Below are 24,631 nucleotides of genomic sequence, written 5' to 3'. Positions count from 1 at the left end.
CTAAAGTATATGTTTCCAGAGAACATTGGCATGTGAATTAGCCCTCTGTGGTTAGACCCTCAAGGTGATGAGCGTGATCCAGTCGGCTAGGCCCCACACGTAAGAGGAAGGGTCAAGAAATGTATCCATGGTCTCTGACTCTTGGTGAAGTGGGCCATGCCTTCTGGGCTGTGCTCCTAGACATCAGACCCCAGGTTCTTCAGCCTCAAACTGTGCTTACACTAGCAGGCCTCTTTGGCCCCCTTTTACCTTTGGTCTCAGACTGGGGGTTGCATGACCAGCTTTACTGGTTCTGAGACTTTTTGTTTATTGGGTTAAACAATTTCTCTGGCACTCCATCTCTCAGTGGCCATTGTGAAAAATATTCAGCTTCTCTGTGTGAGCATGTCCCCCAATAAACACCACACACACACACACACACCTTCTATGTATCATTATAAATTGAAAATACAGCAACCTAAAAATGTGTTTATCTGAGGGCTGGAGAGATGGCTCAGAGGTTAGGAGCACTAGCTGCTCTTCCAGAGGTCCTGAGTTCAATTCCTAGCAACCACATGGTGGCTCACAACCATCTATAATGAGACCTGGTGCCCTCTTCTGGCCCGCAGACACACATTACAGAACATTGTACATAATAAATAAATAAGTAAATAAATAAATATTTATATTAAAGAAATGCACTTATGTTTACTTACTTGATGAGCATGATGCATGTTTGTTTTTTTTTGTTTGTTTTGTTTTTTTCGAGACAGGGTTTCTCTGTGGTTTTGGAGCCTGTCCTGGAACTAGCTCTTGTAGACCAGGCTGGTCTCGAACTCACAGAGATCCGCCTGCCTCTGCCTCCCGAGTGCTGGGATTAAAGGCGTGTGCCACCACCGCCCGGCTCGATGCATGTTTGTTATATGGAGGTCAGAGTACAACTTGTGGGAATTGGTTCTCTCTCTTCCACCATTCTTCAGGGACCTTTACCTGCTGAATCATCCTGCCTGCTCTGAGAAATAGTTACTATAGCTAAGCGATGGAACTTCTTAGTTGACAAGAGAGAACACTGTAGACTGTCTGGTTTTGTAATCCCATGGTTGTTTAGGATCTGCAGCTTCCTGCTGCTGCTCAGTGCCACAGAAGGGTTTCCTACCACATACCACCAGCCCCAAATTCAAAGTTTACATCTTCTTCAAATTAAAAGCTGTAAATTGAGCCGGTCAGTGGTGGCACACACCTTTAATCCGAGCACTCGGGAAACAGAGGCAGGCAGATCTCTGTGAGTTCGAAGCCAGTCTGGTTTACAGAGCGAGTTCTAGGATAGCCAGGATTGTTTCACAGAAAAACCCTGTCTCAAAGAAAAAAAAAATTATAAATTGAGCTCTCTGTTGTGATAAGAGCTGTGTCCCCGGCACCCGGCTGCCCGCATGGCTAGCTTATGCCCCGAAATAATTACATAGAAACTATTTCTTTTTTCTTTTTGGTTTTTTAGAGACAGGGTTTCTCTGTGGCTGTGGAGCCTGTCCTGGTAGGCTACTAGCTCTTGTAGACCAGGCTGGTCTCGAACTCCTAGAGATCCACCTGCCTCTGCCTCCCGAGTGCTGGGATTTTGAAACCAGTTTGATGTACCTGGTGAGTTTCATCCCAGGCAGCTACACAGTAAAGCTGGGGGAAAAAAATAAAAGAGTTGGAGAGATGGCTTAGAGATTAAGAGCACCGGCTTTCCCAGAGGACTTGGGTTTGCTCCTCAGCATCCACACGGTGGCTCACAACTGTCTATAACTCTAGTCTCATAGGATCTGATATCCTCTTCTGGTATACAGATATACATGCAGACAAAACACTCATACACATAGAATACATTTTTTTTTTTAAAAAAGGAACTTGTGGCCTGGTGTCTGGAGGCAGAGACAGGTGGATCTCTGTGAGTTTGAGGCCAGCCTGGTCTACAGAGTGAGTTCAAGGACAGGCTCAAAAATAAATAAATAAATAAATATTTAAAAAGGGAACTTGTGAAAGAAAGAGTGAAGCAAAATAAACCTTCAGTTCTTCCAGCTTTTCCTCTCCGGCTTCTGTCATGGTGCTGTTGTCTAGAGCAATAGTGTTGGGTAGTTATTACTACCCAATTATTATCCCATTAACAAGCCGGTTCTGAGGGCTGTGCTCATGCAAGCTGAAAGTTTGTAACTTTGCTGTCTGTGGGAAATTATCTCAAAAAGTAAAGGTTGTGGATGTGACTCGGGCTTCCTTAGTATAACCAAAACCCCAGTACTGTGTAACGTGTGTGCGGTGGTATGTCAGAACATGATCCAAGAGTGGAGTCATGTAAGGAGATTTCTGAGTGATTGTGAGACAATGCCAAGAAACCAAAACAAGAGTCTTGTGACTTTGGTTTCTTCCAAAACACAGACTTGCTCTTGGATTATGCTTTCGTACCCCTCCCAGCATATCGGATATGAATGAGTTTCCTTCAGATTATTCTTTACAGTTGCCTATTGTTACTTGTCTATATACCTCTATGGAAAACATGCTTTTGCCATGTGTGGCTTGCCCTTATGATTGTACACTTTACTCTGTGACTCCCCTTAACCCTATGAGTGGAAATTGTCTGTTGCTCTGAATGAAGTTGGCTATGCATGAAATTTTAGTCCACCTCTCAGGTACCACTGCCTCTAGATTGGTAAACAGTGGTACGCACTTGTGATCCCAGCACTCAGGAGAGGGAGGTAGGAGGATCAGAAGTTCAAGGATATCCTCAGTTCTGAACTAAGTTTGAGGCAATTGAGCAATATGAGACCATCTCAAAGGAAAAAGGGGGCAGATGAAGAGGGGAGATCCAGATGAAGATCTGGATACCGAGGAAAGAGCCGCTCTTGGAGGAATGATGCCCCTCCCTCAGAAGGGTTGGCATAAAGTCTGAGTGGTCGTGGGGGCACACTTACTGACTTGGTGGTAGAGGGCTGATACAGTTCGAGGGCAGACTACAGCTGTACCATCGATGCCAACTCAAAGGCTCTTCCATTGAGTCCAGAACCAAGTGATGTTTATTGACTGTGTTTGCGTGTGAGTCATTACTACGATATGATTCAATCGTTAGTTCTAGCTGTGTGGCCTTAGGACAATTACTTACTCTGTCTGAACTTTAATTTCCTCTGAAAATGGAGATAATTACTCCAATTGTCGAGGAAGACATTACTATGTATTTGATAAAATCTGTCTCTATTTCTTATGGTAACATAACTAGAAAATGTTTGCCTCTTCTAAGTAGAGTTGCCACATAAATGACTGGCCCTCAAGTTGCTATTCATCTGTGCTTGACGACTTGATGAAAGAATAGAACCGTTGACATTCATGTACTGCGACAAACTTTGATTAGTGATTAACTCTTGTTGTTGTTGTTTTGCACAGATTCTTACACTGTAGTGTCCTGGAAGACATCATCTAGCCCAGGCTGACCTCAAACCCACCTTTGTTGGTCTGCCTTTCTTAGTCTTCCAAGTGCTGGATTGTCCAGGCTGGCTTTGAACTCACTCTGCATCTCAGGCATGCCTGAACTTGTGTTCCTTTTGTCTCAACCTCCCATGTGCCTTGGATTACATGCCTTTGACACTAGACCTGGCTCTTCCCTCTTTTCACGCATCCCTTTCTTCTTTTTTCCTGGAAAGAATCTCTAAATTAGCTCTGGTTGGCCTCTAACTTGCAATCCTGCCTAAGCCTCCCAAGTGCTGGCATTGCAAGTGTGTACCAACATCCCCAGCATCAGGTTTTTCTCCTCTTTATCGAGCTGAACTCTTATTTTACAACCCAACAGAAAAGTCCCACCAACCATCTTGTCAGGAAAGATGAGTTGAGTCGAGAACCTGTGAGGCTTGCCCTAGCTTCTCTTATTCTTTGGCCACGAATAAAGGACATGGTTTGTGTTATGTAGAACTAACTGCTAATGACTAATCTTTTCCGAGTTAGGATCCATAAAGAAAAAAATTATGTATTCTTAAATTCCTCTCATTGGATAGAACTGCAGGAAAATGATAACTGGGGAAAAATTTTGCTGGCATGTTTCTTTCTTCACCCCCTTGACTGGTCTGAAGACAGGAAACTAGGAGAAGTGTAACGATAGGTTGTGCTTAGAAAATGGAAAAATTGAACCCCAGCCAATAAAAACCTACTTCAAGATTGAGTCTTGAAAAAAAAAAGATTGAGTCTTGTAGGGTTGTAGGAACTTGGATCAAGCCATCATGGCTCAGATTCCAAACCTGAGCTTCTCTGACTCAATAATGTTTTTTTGTTTTTTTAAATTCAGTTCAACAAATACGTTGCACTGTGGGTTTTTTTTTTCGAGACAGGGTTTCTCCATAGCTTTTGGTTTCTGTCCTGGAACTAGCTCTTGTAGACCAGGCTGGCCTCGAACTCACAGAGATCCGCCTGCCTCTGCCTCCGGAATGCTGGGATTAAAGGTGTGCGCGCCACCACCGCCCGGCGCACTGTGGGTTTTTTTAAATATTGTCTCTTAGAATGACTTGTAAACCAGACTGTTGATTTATTATAATAAAGAATATAAAGCAGAGGAAGTAGAAAAAGACAAGATCTCCTGAGTAAATTTGGAGAATGGGGACCATGGGAGAGGGTAGAAGGGGATGAGAGAGGCAGGGAGGGGAGCAGAGAAAAATGTAGAGCTCAATAAAAATCAATAAAAAAAAAGAATATAAAACAGTTTGCTTATTTACCACCTACTTGAGACACTCTTTTTTTTGTAGGAAAATCTTCAAGGGAAGCCAAATCATAGACTATTTTCTGATTAATGGCAAGCTAGAGCAAGATGACCAAACTAGAGTGAGCAAATTATGTTCCTCCAGCTGGCACACCAATGTCTTAGTCAAAATGAGAGGAAACCATATAATCAGGCTCTTCCAAGATGCCTTCGGGACCACACAAAACTGAAGGCAACAATCTTTTTTAATAAGGATAGAGTTTCTAAGAAATGCTTTGTTTTTCCTTTTTATTCTTTTCTTCCTCTCTCTCTCTTTGAGACAAAGTCTCTGATAGCTGGCTTATCTCAAATTTGACAGGTAGCCAAGGTTACAAGGCTAGTCAAGCGCTGGAATTATACATGGTGAACTGATTCTTCTCTGTGATATTATCTTTCCTGGGAGTTGAAATTCTAGCTTTTTGCTACCTCTTCACTGATCCCAACTGAGGGGAAAGAGAGGCTTACCAAATTGACAGACTCTGGAAGAGCAGCCTAGGCTACAGGTCTCAACTCTTCTTTCTCTTGGGTAAATCTGCTATCAGGGGTACACAATTCCTCCAGGGTCCAGAGGTCACCAGGGCCAACTTCTCCATCATCTAGATTCTGCTTAGTATATGGCATTCTGGCAACTGGTCCTGCCCACCTCAGTTCCCTGAGAGCCTACTTTTTTTTTTTTGAGACAGGGTTTCTCTGTAGCTTTGGAGCCTGTCCTGGAACTAGCTCTTGTAGACCAGGCTGGCCTCAAACTCACAGAGATCTGCCTGCCTCTGCCTCCCGAGTGCTGGGATTAAAGGCGTGCGCCACCACTGCTCTTATATTGCTGGAGTCACATTTCCTAGCCCCAGCTCTGGGAATTTCTTGTGTCTGCCTGAAGCGGGAGTTTGCACCCAGTGCCAGCTGCTCAAGTGCTTGGCTGTACAGTAGGGTCTTTTAAGAGAGTCACGCCTTTGTACACTGAGCCTCCCAGAGGGAGCACTTTCTCCAACCCTGTGTGGATATTCCAGCCTCCATGTTGGACACCATATGTAACAAGTCTTTCTCTGTCCTGCCAGTCAGCTCCCAAATAATGACATGGAGACTTATTAATTGTAGAAGTTCAGTTTATAGCTTAGGCTTGTGTTTAACTAGTTTTTATAACTTAAATTTATCCATTTATATTAATCTACATTTTATCATGTGCATTATCGCTCTTTCATCTTGCACCTCCTGTGTCTTCTGGTGTCCTGCCCACCTAGATTCCTCCTCTTCTTCCTTTCTCTCTTCACCTGGAAGTCCTGCCTACACCTCCTGCCTACCTATTGGCCATTTATTTGTATTTTTTACACCAAATCATAGCAATATATTTCCCCACAGTGTACAAATAATCTCACAACAATACAGTTTCCTTTCTGGTTAAAGGATACACACATCATGATTATCCTTGGTCGTGGTGGTGGTGCACATGTTAAGCCCCTGTCAAGATATGAAAATTCATAGTGATATGAAACAGGTGATATAATCGTAGCATGATTCCATCTGAACTGTGGCTTATCATAAAGTTCTCACAAAAATACAGAGCTTACCCCAGAAATGAGGACACTATCCTTGGAACTACCTAGTTGTGGTTTCTTTTTGTTTGTTTTTTTTTAAAATAATCTTTACCAATCCTGTTTCTCTCCTTTTAGGTTTAGTGTTTGCTGCATGCTTGTCTGTTGAGAAACTGGAAAAAACAAAGGTCTGCTTTTCAAGAGCGTCTGTTCCAGCTCCATTTCTGCAAGAGTGGCTGGTTCATCATCATTGTCATGTTTCTGGGGAATGACCCCACGGTCTCATGCATCCTAGGCACATCTCTAACCTGCATTCCCAGCCCTCTTTATTGCTTTTGATATTGTGAGACAGGGCCCATGAGCTTTGGGCTTAAGATCCTTCTGTCTCAGCCTTCCAAATAGCTGGAGTTTCAGGCCTAAGTTGACAGGCTGGCCTGAGTAGCAGGATTTGGAAGCATGGACTGCTAAATGCATAGATAAATGTTTCCTCCTATAGAATAAATACGATCTGGATATATCATCCTGAGACACTGCCATTAATTTGACTACTTACTTGTAGTCAAGTAAGTTTGGAGGTATTTAGTATTACAACACTCTTAAAACTCATTATCACATGTGTATCCTAAAGGCTCTGTGAACTTAAGAGGAAAAGCACAGAGCTAAAAGGAGCCCTTCAGATTAACACACATATACTATTTACTCTGGTTTTTTTCGTAACTTTTTTTTTTTAGAGAAAGCCTATTTTTTTCTTTTCTATTTTTTTTTTTTTTTTTTTGGTTTTTCGAGACAAGGTTTCTCTGTGGCTTTGGAGTCTGTCCTGGAACTAGCTCTTGTAGATCAGGCTGGCCTTGAACTCAGAGATCTGCCTGCCTCTGCCTCCCTCCTGATTGCTGGGATAAAAGGTGTGCACCACCACCGCCCGGCAATCACCCCTTATTTTAATTTCCTTATTACCCCCTGTGTATTTTCTCACAGCTTTGAGAAAGGCTAGCGCAGTGGTGAGTGCTGTGTTTCTGAGAGAAGAGACACAGACCAAGTCTCACTCATGCCGTTCTCCTTATTGGTAACAGTTATCTTCCCTGGCTATGTGGGGCAGTCTATGCTTGTGACCTCCCCACGCAGGGGTTGAGACAGAGGACCATGAATTCCAGGCCTACTTGAGTTAGTTATTGAGAACCTATCTTGAAATGAAGAGAAACACAGGGGGCTGGAGAGGTGGTTCACTGGTTGAAGAGGGCTTAGTGCTTTCCAAAGGACTCAAATTTGGTTCCCAGGATCATGTTGGACGACTCACAACCCTGTAACTCCAGTTCTGGGAGTCCAACACCAGCTTCTGACCTCTGACAGTACTTGCATGAATCTAACAATACAAATACACACAAAGGCGGCCGTGGTGCACACCTTTAATCCCAGCACTTGGGAGGCAGAGGCAGGTGGATCTCTGTGAGTTTGAGACCAGCCTGGTCTACAAGAGCTAGTTCTAGGACAGGCCCCAAAGCTACAGAGAAACCCAGTCTCAGAAAAACAAAAACAACAACAACAACAAAAACCCAACCCAACCCAAACCAAACTGAACAAACCAAAAACCAACCAACAAAGAAAAAAAAATCCCCCCCAAAATAAAAAACAAACACACACACACAAATATATATTAAAGCTGGGCGGTGGTAGTGCACGCTTTTAATCCCAGCACTTGGGAGGCAGAGACAAGTGAATCTCTATAAATTCAAGACCAGCCTGGACTACAAGAGCTAGTTCCAGAGCAGGCTCCAAAGCTACACAGAGAAGCCCTGTTTCTAAAGACAAGCAAAATATTCCCCCCCAAAGGAAATAAATAAATAAATAAACAAACAAACAAGAAAACAATGTCTCTCTGGTAGTACTCAGTTCTTCACTCAGGGTGTGTGTGGTGGGCACGTGTACATGCAACATCAAAACTGACCTTGATCACCCACTCTGTTTAACTGGGCTCTTGAATCCAGAACTCAATTGGGCTAGTCTGATGTGGGAGTCCTCTCTGTATGTTATGAATATGCTTTATTACCATTGATTAATAAAGAAGCTACTTTGGCCTACGCCAGGGCAGAATACAGGTAGGAAGGAAAACTAAACTGAATCCAGGTAGAATGAAGGAGGAAGCAGGCAGATGTCATGGAGCTGATGAAGGAGAAACACTCTAGGACCCTACCAGTAAACCATGAGCCTCAAGGTAAAAATATAAAATAACAGAAATGGGCTAAGATGTTAGAGCTAACTAGGAATACAATTTCTATGTGATTATTTGAGTATGGGTACAGTCTCTGTTTATACTGTCTGGTCTGCCGAGTACTGGGACCACAGGGGTGCCACATCTACCCAGCTTTTACGTTTTGGGAACCTGGACTCCATTCTTTATGATGGCACAGGGACCACTTCGTCCACTCACTTAACCATCTTTTGCCTGTTTACTGAATTTCCAAAGTGAATTTCATAGGTTAGGATATAAAGTAACGGGTTTCAGCATGGTCTTTCCTGACTGCATGTGTGCCTGTATGCATGCTTGTCGCTAGAAGCTGACACGGGGCATTTTCATTCCTCTCCACTGTCTGTGTTAAGGCAGGATCTCTCGCTTGAACCCAGAGCTCACTGATGTGGCTTATTTGTAGGAGGGATCATTTCTCCACCTTCCAAGTGATCAGATTGGAGGGAGGCTGCCACATTTGCCATTTATCTGTGTCCCAGGGCTCTGAAATCTGGTCCTCACACTTCCATGGCACACACTTTACCCATTGAGCCATGTATGTTCCCAACCCCTGACAACTTTAAGTGATCCTACCTACCTTTTATAGATAATTGTAGAAAATTAGATTTTCTTCATGACTGAGCCCACTCATATCTATAATTTATTGAGCTTCTAACATGTGTTCATTATTTAATCAGAGAGCAGATACCATGAGCGGCAGCTGAGAGATAAGGAGAGTTTGGAATATTGAAGCAATTCTCCGAGGCCACAAGACTACCATTGTCTGGATGTGGTAAAGAAGTCTGACACGAAACCACTAGAACTTATTTACTTTAGCAGTAGCTAAACAGCAGTAGCACCTCCTATCGTCTCCACAGGACTTGCTTGGTTTTCATAGGGCTGAGGCTTCACACGCTAAGCAAGCGCAGGGTGCTCTAACTGACCTACAACCCCAGTCCTTTTGAGACCTGAAACTAGACACGGGATGTCAGTGTATGTTCTGCTTTCTTTTAATAACGTTCTAGCAACAATTCAAAGTGTAATTGGGAATGAAAACAATCGATAAGCTATCATGTAAGAAAAAACCCAGACAGATTTCCGTCTGATTTGCCATCTGCTGTCACAGGGTATGCTTACTCTCTTAGCACATTTGCTCATGGTGTACAAGTATCTTGAGTTAGGCAGTGGGGAATACAAGGCTGGGTGGAAACAACCCATCTTCCAGGAACTGATAACCCAGCAAGGGAGAACACACCTATGTAAGGAACTGGAATTAACCAGAATGCTGTAAATCAGAATCAAAGGTAGAGGAACATAAAGGTCCCACATACTACTTTTTGTTGGAATGAAATCATACTTGGGTTCTCAAGGCAAATATAAACAAGCAGGTTTAGAATTTACCCATTACATATGTTCAAAGTGGCTCTAGATAGAGTAATAGAATTGTGATGCCTTGGCAATTTTATTCACAAAAATCAATGTCATTTTTCAAAACATTTATCGATTTCACCATTTCCTTAAAGGTTAGTCTCTTGATTAAAATTTGAGGACTTATCTCATCAGTAAAGGTATCAGCTAGTAGGCATTTTGCCTACTTCTTCACATTTACTTGGTATTTTAAATAATACTACTTTCACATAATTAATTATAACCAATTATACCAGAGCCAATTGAAGACTGCAGAGGGTGGATCATGAGGAGTAGAAAGTCTTACATTTCTTCTTTGAAATCACAGGACACATAAGCTTGAAAGAGAATGTGACAAACAATCCATTTATTCCAATGCTGTCTTCCCTTTGAAAGATGTGCTGTACTTTTCCTATTGGCTTAGAATGGGAACCAATAAGGAACCAGGAGCCTTGTAGCTATTCATAAAGCAAGCCTGGCATTGTGAAAGCTGGTAAAGATTGCTTTGTTCTTTGCCTCTGACTTTCAGAATCTTACGGGGTTGACATTTTTCTTTTGAATAGTAAGCAAAAATAATTCAGCTTGGGTGGTGTTTGCCTTGAAATATATTCTCTAATGTTAATTCCTTTTTTATTGTTTAGACTTAAGATGTGATAAATCTTTAAACAGATGTTCAAAAGAAAATCAAGAACTTAAATACAAGTTTATTATCATGTCGAATATACTCCAGGTGAACAAAATTAATATAAATTTGCTAGATTTGTTTGAAGTTTATAATTATTAAGGTTCTTTCATTTCAAAAGTGGTATAATTAGTTATTAGTCTCCTAATAGCTGCCTAGAAGCAGAGTTAATGTTAGGTTCTCAGCAATAGCTATGTATGCTTGGGATTCTGGATTATTACAATTTTTGTTTATGATAATATTTAGAAAAAGCCTGCAAGGTGTTTACACAAATTTTTCTAAACATTGAAACTCATGATCTCTAAGACAAAAAGAAAATGAAAATAATTTTTCCTTTGATATTCTTTTCTGTGTGGAAGATTTTTTCAGAAAATGTACCATCTTAAGTCTCTGCTGAAATGTTCTAGTTTCTAGAAAAAACCCCACTTTTTTCTTTGAGTGTGAGAGCGTTCAAACCAGACTTAAAAGGGATTTTTTTTACTTGTATTCTGTCCAAATTTACATTCAGTTTAAGTAATTGCCGTAAGAGCATTGACAGATAATCTGTATCTTTGATGTACATGAATACTTTATCATGAGGTTAGTTTACTGCTGCGGGGATGGGGGTGGGGCAGTGAACAAATACAAAGTAATTGCAAAGAGAGAGGAAACTCCTGAAGAAAACAGAAAAGGCGAAGCGGTCAGTACCATCATTAATCAGAAGGCTAGTAAGACACTTTTGTACTCCGAAAGCACTGACCGTTGCACGTCAGGACAGAACACATTAAACAGGGAAGAACAGCAGAGTCCAGCAAGAAAAATATGGAGCGGGTTTAGGGGACGGGCTAATAATCCAGGATCCTAAGAGGGAAGGGAACACTGTTGCTTTTTCTTGGCACCTGAAAACTCCAGCTCCACGGGGGCAAAGGCCGCCGCTCTTTTGGGCTCGGGCCAGCGTGTGCCGACCGCACGTTGGCGGCGCGGGCCGGGAGCCGGCAGCCTCCGTCCGGGTCGCTGCGGCCGCGGGGCCCTTTGTTTCCCGCGGGGCGCCGCCGCCTGTCTGCCCCGAGCGAGCGGGGGCCCCCGTGGGGGACAGCGTGGGCCCCATCGCCTCGCCCCTCCGACCTCGCAGCTGCAGCCCGGCCCGCCCCAGCTCCCAGTTCCTCCCTCGCTGCCCGGGCCAAAAAAACGACCTTGTTTTGCTTTTCGGGAGAGAGGTGAGGGCTTGACCCGGCCGCGGCTCCCCGGGGCGTTTTTTCGGGCCCCGCGTCACCGCGAAGGGGACCCGCGCCCGCCTTCCCCGGAGCCCGAGGGGACGAAGGAAGCGCCGCAAGCTTCCGGGAGAGAGAGAGCGAGCCCTCGGGGCCGCGGGACCCGGGCTGCGCCGCCCGCCAGGCCCGGGACTCACTTCTCTAAAGGGAGCCGGCGAGGCGCCAGCACCGGTGGGCTGGGGTCTCCGAGCCTGCGCTCCGCCGTGGGTCGACACACCCGGGACGAGCCCCGCGGGGACTGGTGCTGTGTGGCGGAGGTCACGGCCCTGAGCCTGGGCGGGGGCGGAGGGCGGCGATCCACCTGGCTACGTGGCAGCCATTGCGGCGGCCGCGAGACCCCTCCCCACGCGGCCGCCCACCCGCCCTCTCGCGGCGGGCTCCTGCGCGCGGCGGGCTCCGGCGAGGCTGCTCTTCCCGGGTCGGACGGAGAGCGGCAGTGTGTCCCCGCTCCGCACGCTCGCGGCTGCGTCTTTTACCCCCCGCGGCCACAGCTGCTCGCCAGCCCCGCGCCGCGCCGCACCGGAGAGAGCGCAGTGGCGGCGGCGGGAAAGGGTTGCGGACCCGCGGCGCTCGCTCACTCGACGACGCGGCCCGGGCCTCGACGTCCCCGCTCCCGCGGCAGGTAAAGACGGAGGGTGGGGGGAAGACAGGCGACGGGACCCGGGGAGAAGGGGGCCGGAGGGGGAAAGAGGAGGAAGGACGAGGGGGGGGGGGAGATCCCGGGAGCGCGGAGCCCACAGAGGAGGGCCCGAGGCCGGCGGCGAGCGACGCGGAGACCCGGGCAGGCGCGGGCCGGGCTCCGGGCGGAAGGGGAGTGAGGCGTCGCGGGAGGCGGGCCCTGGCGCGCGGCCCGAGGCCGAGAGAAGGCGGGCGCCGCGGCCGCTTCCCGGGCCTCCAGCGCCTGGCGGGCCTCCAGGCCGCGACACACCCCTCCCGCCCCCGGGGCTCTCCCGGTGCCTTCTCGCCCCGACTTGACCCCGCTCCCCCGCGAGCGCCCCGCCGGTTCCCAGGCCGAGCCTTCTGGGAACTTGGGCCGACTGCCCGGGCACGTAGTGCTAGTAGAGGTGTTTATTTACTCACTCCCGGAGCACACACGCTCGCTCGCTCGCTCGCTCACCGCCCGCGGGCTCGCCTCCCTCTGGGACTGTGTGCCTGCCACCCCGACCCCTTCCCAGCCCCAACTTTCCCTCCCGCTCTCCGAGACCCAGTGCGAGCTCTCTGGACACCGGGCTTCGAGAGAATGAGTCATACCGAGGGCAGAGTTTATCCCGTTGGTGCTTTTGGTTACGACACTTTGATTCTCCCCCCCCCCACCAGAAAAAGAGAGCGGAGGAATTTATTATTATTATTTTAAGTCGAAGCCACATCTGAGCTAGGGCCCGCAGGCTTTAGGGAATCCTTCCGCAACTGTCTTTAGGAGTAGCAGCTGCAATTTGCTGCACCGACAGGTTTGTACACATTCCTGCCATGCAGTGGTTGTAATGTCTCCGTAGCACAGTTCTGACGCGGGAGGGATTGGCTGCTTTTTCTACTCCAGGCCGCCGAGCCAATCAGGAAGCGCGGCTTGCCTGGAGACTGGTTAACTCTGAAAAGGTGGGGATTGGTTGAGCTCGGGGAAGAAAATCCCGGAGATAACCTGGCCTTTTAGAAAACAATGACTGATTTGCCGCTGCCTCCCCCGCTCCCACTTGTTTATTATAATACGTTGTCCTTTGGTAACAGTATTCGCTCTTTCAATCCTTTGAAGAAATCGCTTCCACTGTTTTTCAAATTAGCTCTCGACTGCAACTCATTTGAACTCCTATGGCTCAGTTTTCACAGAGATAATTTTTAGAAATATAAACATGCGTTTTGTGCATTAATAAGTGTGGTTCGGTTTCCTTTCAGCGGATTTTTGTTGTTGTTGTTAATGGTCAGAATTGAAGTCAGTTTTCAGTTACTATGCCAACGTATTATTTAAATGTTCTGCGAGGATGGGGGGAACTACAGTGGTGGAGGTGGTGGGGAGAATTAGAAAGAAATGGCTGTTGCTCCTATGCAGAGAGGTGGCGATTTAGTTAGTAAGCGAAGAGAAAACAAAACAACAAAAACCAATAAACACCCCAACCTGGAAAGGCGTAAGAGACCTGCCTCTCCTGCCTGTACTGTGCGGGTCTGTGCACCTGTTGACTTCAGTCGCTGTGAAGCAGAGACAGTGGCAGCACTGAACTTCATAGGAAAACGGGCATAAGCTATGGTAAAGGCATGGATCTTGTATACAGTTAGAGGCTAACTACTATCACTGTAGATGTGTTTAAAAATTTTTTTCTTTTAAAACCTTCATCATTAATCATGATTATCTTTGCCTTCGGATATACAAAGAAAGCTTAATATTATTTTTTGAGATAGGGTCTCTATATGTAGCCTTGGCTGGCGTGGAACGTTCTTTATAGTTCAGGTTGGTCTCATCCGAAAGATCGCCTGCCTTTGCTTCTCAGGTGCTTAACTATCTGGGCCACCGGACCCAGAGGGCAATTTATTCTAGTCAGCTTGACTTAGAAAAGAAGTGCCTGTTTTCTTTGTCTTCCTTTCAGTCTTTCATATGCAAAATAATGTAAGCTTGGGGAAGAGCCACCTGTCAGGTCAAGTAGTGACTCGCAACAGACATCTCTTAAATTCTGTTGAAAATGGTTTATGTAGGAATTGAGATCAAAGTTCTTTTGATACTCCCTGTGCTAGGCAGAGTAATACATTATTCCCTTTACTGTCTTCACCTTCATGGCAATGAAATCACACATACTGATGCCAGGTACTGTTTTAAGGACTTTATGTATAGTATTCACATTTAGTTTACCTTACTATGAAATTTGCATGCGTTTTCAGTTTTGTTTTACAGGCAAGAAGAGACTGGGAACTATTCAAATTGCTCAAAGTCACCCAAGCAAGGTATACAAAAGGGTTCAGGAAAACCTAGGTTTTTATGATTCTAACCTTTCTCTTAACACATTTCTGTGGGCCTTTGAAACTAGAACTTCATTTGTTTTTTATCTGAGATAGAGTCTCACTATGTTGCTAGCCTTGGCTGTCTTGAACTCTCTATGCTGGCCTCAAATTCATATAGAAATCTACCTGCCTCTACCTCCCAAGCTAGGATTAAAGGCAAATCCCACCATGTCTGGCTTAAATCTTGGATACCCAGAAAATAACTACATTTTCAAAAATCCATTTAACCTATCAATTATAAAATATGCTTACCATTTGTATGTGTCAGTATAATAATTTTTTCCGGGTAAGCTGATGTGTCATTGATTGTAGGGTCCACTACCAGTATTATGTAATGTACAAATATGTCTTACGTGGATGAAATAAGATGTATCGGATTCTCACCTAGACATTTTTCCTTCCGTCACTTTAGTTTCCCTGTGTATAAGGATTTTTAAAACGGTTAAGGTCTTTGGTTTTTGGATTTACTTGTATCTTCCTACCTGTCCTCAGAAGGTCTTTTGCCGAGGGTAGGTGGTTAGAAGGAAGGCCTTTCAGAGCCGGGAGCAGTTTCCTTCTTAGCCCAGAGCTCAGAGCTCATTGCCTTCCAGTAGTTATTAATACACCTCGACTACATTTAATCGATTCTATCTGAACACACAGAACTTAACAAAATAAAAGAATACCTCATTGATTTCTATGGGATGTTAAATTGATGAGTCAGCTGGATTTTTATGACTACTAATCAATGAATTACTAGTCAGAAATTCCATATTGTTGCTCCTACTGAAGCTGGTTAGTGCATGCCAGGTTCACTTAAAAAAAAACCCGATGTCAACAGTCCATTGTTTTAAATATGGATTGTCGGTGCCTATCCTTTTATTTATTTATTTTGACACAGTGTCATGTAGTTCAGACTGAGCTTGAATTTAGTATGCGGCTAAGAATGATCTTGGGTCTTGCTGCTGATAAAAGCTGCATCGTCTTAAATGTATACCCTCCACAGTCCCAAAGGATGATGACAGAACTACAGGTGAACTCTAAACGTCCAGAAATGATTCTGTTGCAGAACTTAAATCTAATTCAAATAGGGTTTCTAAACCCAGAAACAAGCTGAGAGTGGAAACTGAGCCATGAAGACTGCCACAAATAAGTTCAGGGTTAGCCTGGGCTACATAATGAGTTTCAGGCCAGTCTGAGCTAGAAATCCTACCTCAAATAGCCAAAAAGTATGTGTGTGGGGTGTGTGAGGGGGCGCTGGAAAGATAGCTCAGCAGTTAAGAGCACTGGGTCCTCTTCCAGAGGTCTTGGGTTTTATTTCCAGCACCCAGATGGCTAGCATCCTCCTTTCTCTTCCATGGGCACCAAATATACGTGTGTACAGTTATACATACAGGCAAAATAGCCATACACACTTACAAAAGAAAAGAAAGAAAGAATGAGTGGGCAGAGGGAGAAAGACAACAAACTCTGATTTTCAGTTTTTTTTTTTTTTTTTTTTTTGAGGCAGTGTCTCTTTATATAGTCCTGACTGTCCTAGAACTCAACTGTCCATCCAGGTGGCCTCAAACTCACAAAAATTTCCCCTGCCTCTGCCTCCTAACTGCTGGGATTAAAGGTGTGCACCATCATGCCTGGTCCTCAATCCAGTCTTAAATAGGACATGCTTTCTGTTAATTAAATTTAAGAATTATTTGTTAGAGTGACATGAATAGGACTTAAGTTTTTGCTGTTGTTTCAAAGTGGGCAGTAACATTTCTTTTCTAGATGGGCATGGTGTCTCAGTCCTGTAATCCTAGTACTGGGGAAGCTGAGGCTGGGGGATCACTGCAAGTTCAAGGCCAGTCTGGTTTGCATAGAGATTTCAACTCTAGCTAGGGCTCTGTTGTGAGATCCTGTCTCAAAAAAAAAAAAAACCCACAATAACAAATCCGCTTACTATCGTCTTTCCCCATACGTTCTCCTGACACAGCTTTGAGATGTAATGTTATTTACTGTAAAGGCGTCTTCAGTCCTTCCCATACTACTGTATTGAATAACATTCTCCAAAGGCTAGGATTGCTGAGAGGCTGGTATTGAATCTTAGTATTTCCTACATCCTAGACCAGTGGTTCTGAACCTTCTTAATGCTGTGATCCTTGAATACAGTTACTTAAATTTTTTTAAGATTCATTTATTTACTTTATGTATATGAGTGCTCTATCTGCATGTACACGTTTATGCCAGAAGAGGACATCAAGTCCTTCTATAGATGGTTGTGAGCCACCATGTGGTTGCTGGAAATTGAATTTAGGAACTCTGAAAGAGCAGCCAGTGCTCTTAACCACTGAGCCACCTCTCCAACCCTTAATACAATACTTGTGTTATAGTGACCCCCCCACCATAAAATTTTGTTTCGATTTCATAACTAATTTTGCTGTCAACAATTTTAGTGAAAATGTCTAAGATGCAGGGTATCTGATGTGCGACCCACAGGTTGAGAACCACTTCCCTGGAAGAATGTGGGTATTAAATAACTTTTAGTATGAATGACAGATACTTGATTTGTTTGTTTTTTGTTTTTTCCAGATAGTTTCTCTGTGCAGCAGACTGTCCTGGAACTCACTCTGTAGACCAGGCTGTCAGAGCCCTGTCTGCTTCTGCCTTCTGAGTGCTGGGATTAAAAGCAAGCTCTACCACTGCCAGACTAGGATTTTCTGCTGTTACCATGTACTTGCTGAATATTATGTAAATCATTAGCCCAAAAGCTCTTTTCCAGCACCTGAACATCTATCCTAATGACATGCCCGTTGGATGTTCTTTCATGTGATTCGTACTCTACATATCCTGAAGCTGTAATCATCAGCTGTCCTATCCTCAAACCAAAAAAGTACACAGGACCGTCCCGTTTCTGCCTCATCTCTCTGGGAAGATTAAACTAGGTAGTGCATATGTGTATACACTGATTGTCAGAAATATAAGCGGTTCTTGGTATCCCTTTTCATTTTGCTTGTGATCAACTAATGGACCTCATTGGGTATTTCTCAGATAATCTCTTAGGTATATTTCTTTCTTCCTTTTATTTAAATATTTATTTATTTATTTATTTATTATGTATACAATATTCTTTCTGCGTGTATGCCTGAAGGCCAGAAGAGGGCACCAGACTTCATTTCAGATGGTTGTGAGCCACCATATGGATGCTGGGAATTGAACTCAGGACCTTTGGAAGAGCAGGCAATGCTCTTAACCACTGAGCCGTCTCTCCAGCCCCTGGGTATATTTCTTTATCCTTAATGTTGCCATTGTAGCAACAATGTAGCATCATCTCAGCCTGTTTGCTTAAATAACTTCTCCAGGTCATCCGTTGATTTGTGTGCTTTCACTGTGGCCAGAGTCATAGTTCTAATACATTTGAGTTGAGTAGGTAACTTGGATATGGAATTTGTTTGTTTTTGTTTTTTGAGACAAGTTTCTCTGTGTAGCCTTGGCTGTCCTGGCACTTGCTCTCTAGACCAGGCTGGCCTTGAACTCAGGAGATCTGCTTGTTTCTGCCTTCTGAGGGCTGGGAATAAAAATGTGCACCACTATTGCCTTGAGGGTTGTGGGACTTTAAAAAAAATTTTTCTTCTTCATTGCTTCATGAGTTAGATTTGGCTTTCAGGATCCTTGTGATTGGACTCGAGACTAACTTGATCCTCCTGTGCCTTCCCCTCTTCCCTCAGGGAGCAAATCTTACGTAGTTCCTTGCATTTTTCCTTTACCATGCTGAGCTCTTTCAATCTAAGCATTATTAGAGGCCTTTTTCTGTCCTGATTGCCTCCTTATTTCCTTGGTTACCACCACTTTTGTTTGCTAAGTCATACTTGTCTGCCATGTCTCAGTGTGGGCGGTAGTCTACCAAAGAGCTCTTTGACACAAGCCTGGGGAACACAGGCCCCGTGTTTCCTTAGCACTCTGTGTTCTCATAATCACACTGTGATTGCTTGCTTGTTTGTCATTTCACCATGTGCTAGGTTAAGGTATAACAAAATGCCTGAAAAATATGATCTGAGTTGCATTGAAATATAATAGAAAAAGCAATTAAATAGTAATTTGGGAGCTTACTTAGTAGAAAAAGAACAGAGAGAGACATTGGTTCTGATGAAAAATTTTTAAGCTGGAATGTAAAATAGTCTCTGACATCTTATTTCCATCTATTTGGTTTTCTTGTTATTAGTTAGGACATTTTGGAGTTCAGGTTCTGGAAGTGGCCTGTAGGGGTGGGTGTTATTGGCTCATGTGACAATATAATAGAAGTTGTATGATGAAGGAGGCTGTGAGGATGGGAACTTGACCATGGCTGGACCTTTCCTGTACTTATAATACATATGGACTTCATTTCTCCTTCTGCTAAGGATGGGACCTGGTTCCTATCAGCTCAGGCCTATTAGTGTCTCATGTTAGTGGCTCTCTGTGCTATTTGATGACACTTCTATAGCCTGTGTTCTCTTAGAAGGAAGCTGACCCCCAGTGGAGGAAGGGATGGGGAAGGAGTTCAGGGCAGATATAAAGCACGTCCATTGCCATTCTTAGTTACTTGTCTGTATGAACTGGTCTTTGTAGGAAAGAGGTGGTCTATGTTAAGGACCTGGGTATTCCAGGTGCTGAAATGATAAGTCTGCTGTTTGAAAGAACTAGCAGCATTTTTGGCTTATCCTGGTATACAGGATATTTATTGAGTTTTTGTTTGCTAAATAATACACATATCTGCTTTCATAGTAATAGTCTAAAGTAGGCACAAAGGTGTCAGGATAAAGGTGTGCCTAGGATGTACTGGGAGTTGAGTTGAACTCAGGCTTTGGGAGAGTGGATGACTTTTCTGGAAGAAAGTTAATTAATTGATCTAGGAAGTATTGCTTTGGTGGGGTGGTGTAGCAGATCTCTGGGTTGAGCACGTACGAGGCAGAGATACGTGATTCCTGATGGAAGCAAGTGTGCAGCTACAGATGCAGTAGAGAACGTGTGAACTAGGGGAAGAAGGTGCCCGATTGTGGTGAGGGAGCAGGTCATAAGAGTCCCTGAATGCATTACCAGCTTGATGGAACTTGGTGTTGAAAACCAGAGAATCGTGAAAATTTTATGTTGAAGTAGCCATGGAATATTCACGAGGCAGTTAGCTATAGAATTTGGGAGAGAATTCCTTAATAGAATCAGTTACAGCTGTTGAAGCAGTGAGCTTGGGTGAACCTAGACAAAGTGAGTAGAGCAAAAGGCTGGTGATGTGACACAGCCTGGAGGAATAGTGGCACGAAACAAGGGGCAGGAGAGAGGACGTCTGTGCACGAGGCCGAGGGCCAGCTAATCCCTGTTGTGCACGGGGGTGTGTTCTAAGACCCTAAATGGAAGCCTGAAACTGCGTAGAGCACCAAACTGTTTATGTATTTTTGTTTATCTTTTTCTTCACTCCAGATTTATGAAAAGGTTCCCATGTAGACAGCACTACTGATGTTTTGTTGTGTATAAAATATGCTTTGTTTTCATCTCAAAGTCTAATTAGGGAATGAATAGTGGGTGAATAAGAAGAAAGGGGCCGGCCAGGAAGATGGTTTGGGGGGAAAGGCACTTGCTGTCAAGGCTAGTGACTTGAGTTTAATACCCAGATCTTTACATGATGGAAAAAAGAAAAGATTGCTTTAAGTTGTCTTCTGACCCCACCCACATGCACAACATGGAATGCACATGTCCACATACATGCATCATACATACACATGAAATAAATAGAAAAAATCTTGAAAGACAAGAGAAAGCAAGAAGTTAGAGATGTGGTTTGAAGGCGATAGTAGGGATAGAGGTGAAGGAAATAAGAATACATCCATATGAGAGAGGATAAGGTTAAGTGATAGCTTCAAAGAGGATCACAGTCAATGAAAATAAGGAATCACACGTCTTTAATCCTAGCACTCTGGAGGCAGAGGTCAGCCTGGTCTACAGGGCAATTTCCAGGACAGCCACGGCTCACAAAGAAACTCTGTCTTAAGCTCTTCCCCTTCCCCTCCAAAGAAAGGAATCAAGGATTATTTTTGCTAAATGTATGGCTTGAGCCATTGGGGGGTGGAAGTACTTCATGAGATTGAGAATATTATTGAAGGCAGAGGTGTAAACTATGCCTCGTGAAACATAAACTCTGGGATAGTTTTAGATATGCAGGGCATTAGGAATGTAACTGGAGGGGGCATGACGGCATGCATGTGGAATCCCTTCTAGCGCTTGGGAGGTGGAGGCAGAAAGATCCTCTTTGCTGCATAACAAATTTTAGGCCAGCCTGAACTACATAAAACGTATCTGAGTTCTGGGTTCAATACGCAGTACCACTGCACATAAAAACAAAATCCCAAGTTGAAATATAGATACCCATGTAGAAATAATACATGCTGTACAAGAGAAAAGGACTTGGACTGGAGGTCTGCCGCTGTGGTAGAATACTTCCTAGCATGTCTTTTCCTGTATATATAAAAGTCACACTGTGAATTAGGCACAGCAAGGATGAACAACAACAGTGAGTAATTAAATAGAAAATGGTAGAAAGTTCTAACAATATACTGGAATAAAAGGTATATGAGGCCAGCCTGGTCTACAGAGCGAGTTCCAGGATGGCCAGGGTTACACAGAGAAACCCTGTCTTGAAAAACAAACAGCAGCAACAACAAAAGGGCTACATGAATGTGGTCTTTCAGATTAACTGTTGGGGCTGGAGAGATGGCTCAGTGGTTAAGAGCACTGGCTGCTCTTCCAGAGGACCTAGGTTCAGTTCCCAGCACCCACACAGCAGCTCACAACCATCTGTGACTCCAGTACCAGGAGATCCAGTGCCCTCTTGGGGCCTCTGTGGGCATCAGACATTCATGTGGTACACAGACATACATAAAGGCAAACCACTCATACACATAAAAAAGTGATTGAAGGATCACACTCCTGCTTCCTGTGGTCACACAGTGCCTTAGGGGTGAGCTGAAGTGAGGTGGCGAAGCAGTAGCTACTGCTTTCTTCCACTCAGTGGTGAAGAGATGTTCTTTAATACATTTTTTTTTTTGAAACAGGGTCTTGCTATGCAGCCCTGGATTGTTTGACACTCTATTTTGATCATTGCAAACTTGCAGGGATCCTCCTGCCTCTGTCTCTGAGTGCCGGGATTACAGGTGTGCAGCGTCATTTCTGGCTTCCAGAGGACCGTTGTGAGCAGAAAGGAAGGATTTATCATGTTTGGCTCGTGGTTTCCAAGGTTTAGCTGGCCCAGTTGCTATGGCCTGTGATGAGGCATGGCATCAGGGCGGCTGTAGAATGGGGCATAATGTAGTTGTTCACTTCCTGTCAGCAGGAGGGGCCTAGAGACAAGATGCCTCCCGTGATCTGCACTGCCTCCTAAAGTTTCTGTCACCTCCCAAAATACCTGTGAACCCACAGGGTATATTTTCTATCCAAACCCCATACGTCTACTTTTTTTTTTTTGAGTTTTGTGGTAATGGAGATCAAATTTAGGCCTTGTACATGCTAGGTAAACACTGCCACTAAGCCATTTGAAATTATGTTACGGTGAAAAGTACCTAAAATGTAATGTGTCATTCTGTCATTTTAACACCTCTCCTCCATGAAGATTTGAGATAGAGTCTCTTCATGTAGCCTAGTCTCGCCTCAAATTTGCTATGAATGAAGCTCAGGCTGGTTTCAGACATTGACACTGCCTTAGCCTCCTGCGTGCTGGGATTATGGGTGTGAAAACCACCACACCTGGCTGTACAAGCTCAATTTCTATCAACTTTTCACCTAACAATGGTTTTTTAGTATCAATTAGTGACTTTTTCCCCCTGTGGGCACCAGGTATGCATATGATGGACAGACATATACGTAGGAAAAACACTCATGCATGTAAAGTGGAAATTAAAGGCAGATTAATATTTTAAAGTAAAAACTGCCATACATTTAAAATAATTTGATTTGCGCTTGTTTTGTTTTTAGTGTCTTGACTACTGTAACGACAGTAGTCATGGATAGGAATGGGGTAGGCTGGACTGTGGATAGCTAGAACGAGGCTAGATGAGGAGCCAGAGAAGGGAACCTCAATCCTTGGACTGGGTTTGGGAAAAGGGCAGTCAAGAACCTTACTTGGACCAAGGAGTATTTCAGCTCAAACTAAAACAAGTCAAGTAAATCACTGACTGCTTTTTGCTCTTATTACTGATAATCTGTGAGAGTATTCTACTAGAATAAATGCTTAGTTCTTGCTCCAGTATTTTCATAATGTAGTAGTTGCTTCCAGTGGAGTCAAATGAGGTCTTCTATAGCTTTCTTTTAACAATATCATGCATTTCTAGATGTTAGATCTACTTTGGATTTTGTTTTGTTGGGGGGAGGGTGGTTTTTGGGACAAGGTTTGTCTGTGTAACAGTTCTGGCTGTGGCGGGAGGTGGGTATTGGAACGCTTTCTGTAGACCAGGCTGGCCTCAAACTCAGAGATCCACCTGCCTCTGCCTCCTGAGTGCTGAGATTAAAGGCATACACCAGCAGGCAAGCGGTGGTAAGGTATGCCTTTAATTTCAGCACTTGGAAGGCAGAGGCAGGTGGATCTCTGTGAGTTCAAGACCAGCCTGGTCTACAAAGCGAGTTCCAGAACAGGCTCCAAAGCTGTAGAGAAAACCCTGTGTTGAAAAACAAAAGTACAAAAACAAACAAACAAAAAAACCCAACTAAACCAAACAGCAACAAAAAATGCACCACCACTACCCTACTCTTAGTTTGGATTTTTATTCCATTTAAATTAATAATTTGAATGCTGGGCATGCCGGTACACACATACCTTTAATCCCAGCACTTGGGAGACAGAGGCAGATAGATCTCTGAGTCCCAGGCCCGCCTAGAATAAGATTTGGGGCTACATAGTGAGACCTCCATGCCCCCCAAATTGCAAAAAGATTATAATTTGGTATGAATGTGCCTTATAAAGTGTGTCTAACGTTGCATTTATTATGTTTTTCAGTGAGAAGACAGCTTTAGAGTTGCAGATGTCAACTGTGGCCTTCCTGAGCACATTGGTATCGGCGGTGCCAGCCAGACAGTAAGTACTACTAAAATCATAGGTGATGCATATTTTACACGTAAGTTTTCAAGCTTTCATGTACGTATTTGAGTGATTAAAAGAAAAATCAAGACAAAGTAGGCATGAGAAATTTTGTTACTAGAATATGTGTAAGGGCTGGCGTTGGTGTTGTGAAATAGTGTTGACTTCAACAACTGCATTATGGCTCCAGTTTTACCATTTGATGAGTGTTTTAGTGTCTTTTTCCCTAAAATTTCACTTCTTGATCTTTCATATTTCATATATTGTTAGCTATCTACATATATCTATCATGTGTTTGTTTTATGTATGAAACCATGTTACGAGTTTTAGATCATGATCCATGTTCTCAGAACATGGCTTGTCAGGGAGATGAGCATCTCCAAATGAAACTGAAAGTCACCTTTTGTGTGGATACCCTGGTCAGTCACTTTCTCCAGGTTCTGTCCAAGTGGCATGAGGCACGTAGTGCCTCATACGACGTGATACAGTCCTTTTCCAGTGTGTCAGTCAGCACTGTGGATTCCTCCAGCCTCTCTGGGCTCTGTAGGACAGTGATGGAGAAGATGGATCATGTATAAAACACGTCTGGAAATATTGCAGAGAATACAAGTTGGTGAACTAGCAATGGAAAGCCCTAAAACAAGCAAGATGAATATTGCAGGAAGTAGGAAAGGACTGCAGAAAATGTTGGAGGATTGTAGAGAGGTTTACCTTCTGTCTGTTCTTAGAACAAGAGCCACATGCTGCTCAGCGCTGGTTTTACCTTAGCAGGCTGTCTCAGA

The 24,631-nt window shown here is 44.1% G+C and overlaps 2 protein-coding genes across 6 annotated transcripts in view; both read left to right on the top strand.

Annotated features, from left to right (window-relative positions):
• Positions 1-11,139: 11,139 nt before the first annotated feature.
• On the top strand, positions 11,140-15,158 carry LOC142832925 (uncharacterized). The gene is made up of 4 exons (XM_075943757.1): positions 11,140-11,312; positions 11,457-12,437; positions 14,678-14,740; positions 15,110-15,158. Exons 1-4 carry the CDS (start codon positions 11,140-11,142, stop codon positions 15,156-15,158), a joined length of 1,266 nt encoding a protein of 421 aa, XP_075799872.1.
• Positions 15,159-23,790: 8,632 nt separating this feature from the next.
• Positions 23,791-24,631, top strand: part of N4bp2 (NEDD4 binding protein 2) — a 59,102-nt gene continuing 58,261 nt past the window's right edge. For 3 of the 5 annotated variants that reach the window (XM_075943340.1, XM_075943338.1, XM_075943343.1), the window contains exon 1: positions 23,791-23,846. The gene's annotated coding sequence lies outside the window, so the exon portion shown is untranslated. The remainder of the gene's footprint in view (positions 23,847-24,631) is intronic. The other 2 variants (XM_075943339.1, XM_075943342.1) reach the window with 2 other exon arrangements.

Source organism: Microtus pennsylvanicus, chromosome 12, assembly GCF_037038515.1.
Source record: "Microtus pennsylvanicus isolate mMicPen1 chromosome 12, mMicPen1.hap1, whole genome shotgun sequence".
Lineage (NCBI taxonomy): Eukaryota > Metazoa > Chordata > Mammalia > Rodentia > Cricetidae > Microtus > Microtus pennsylvanicus.
The sequence above is the reverse complement of the archived record's forward strand: the minus strand, read 5'-3'. Positions and strand labels throughout refer to the sequence as shown.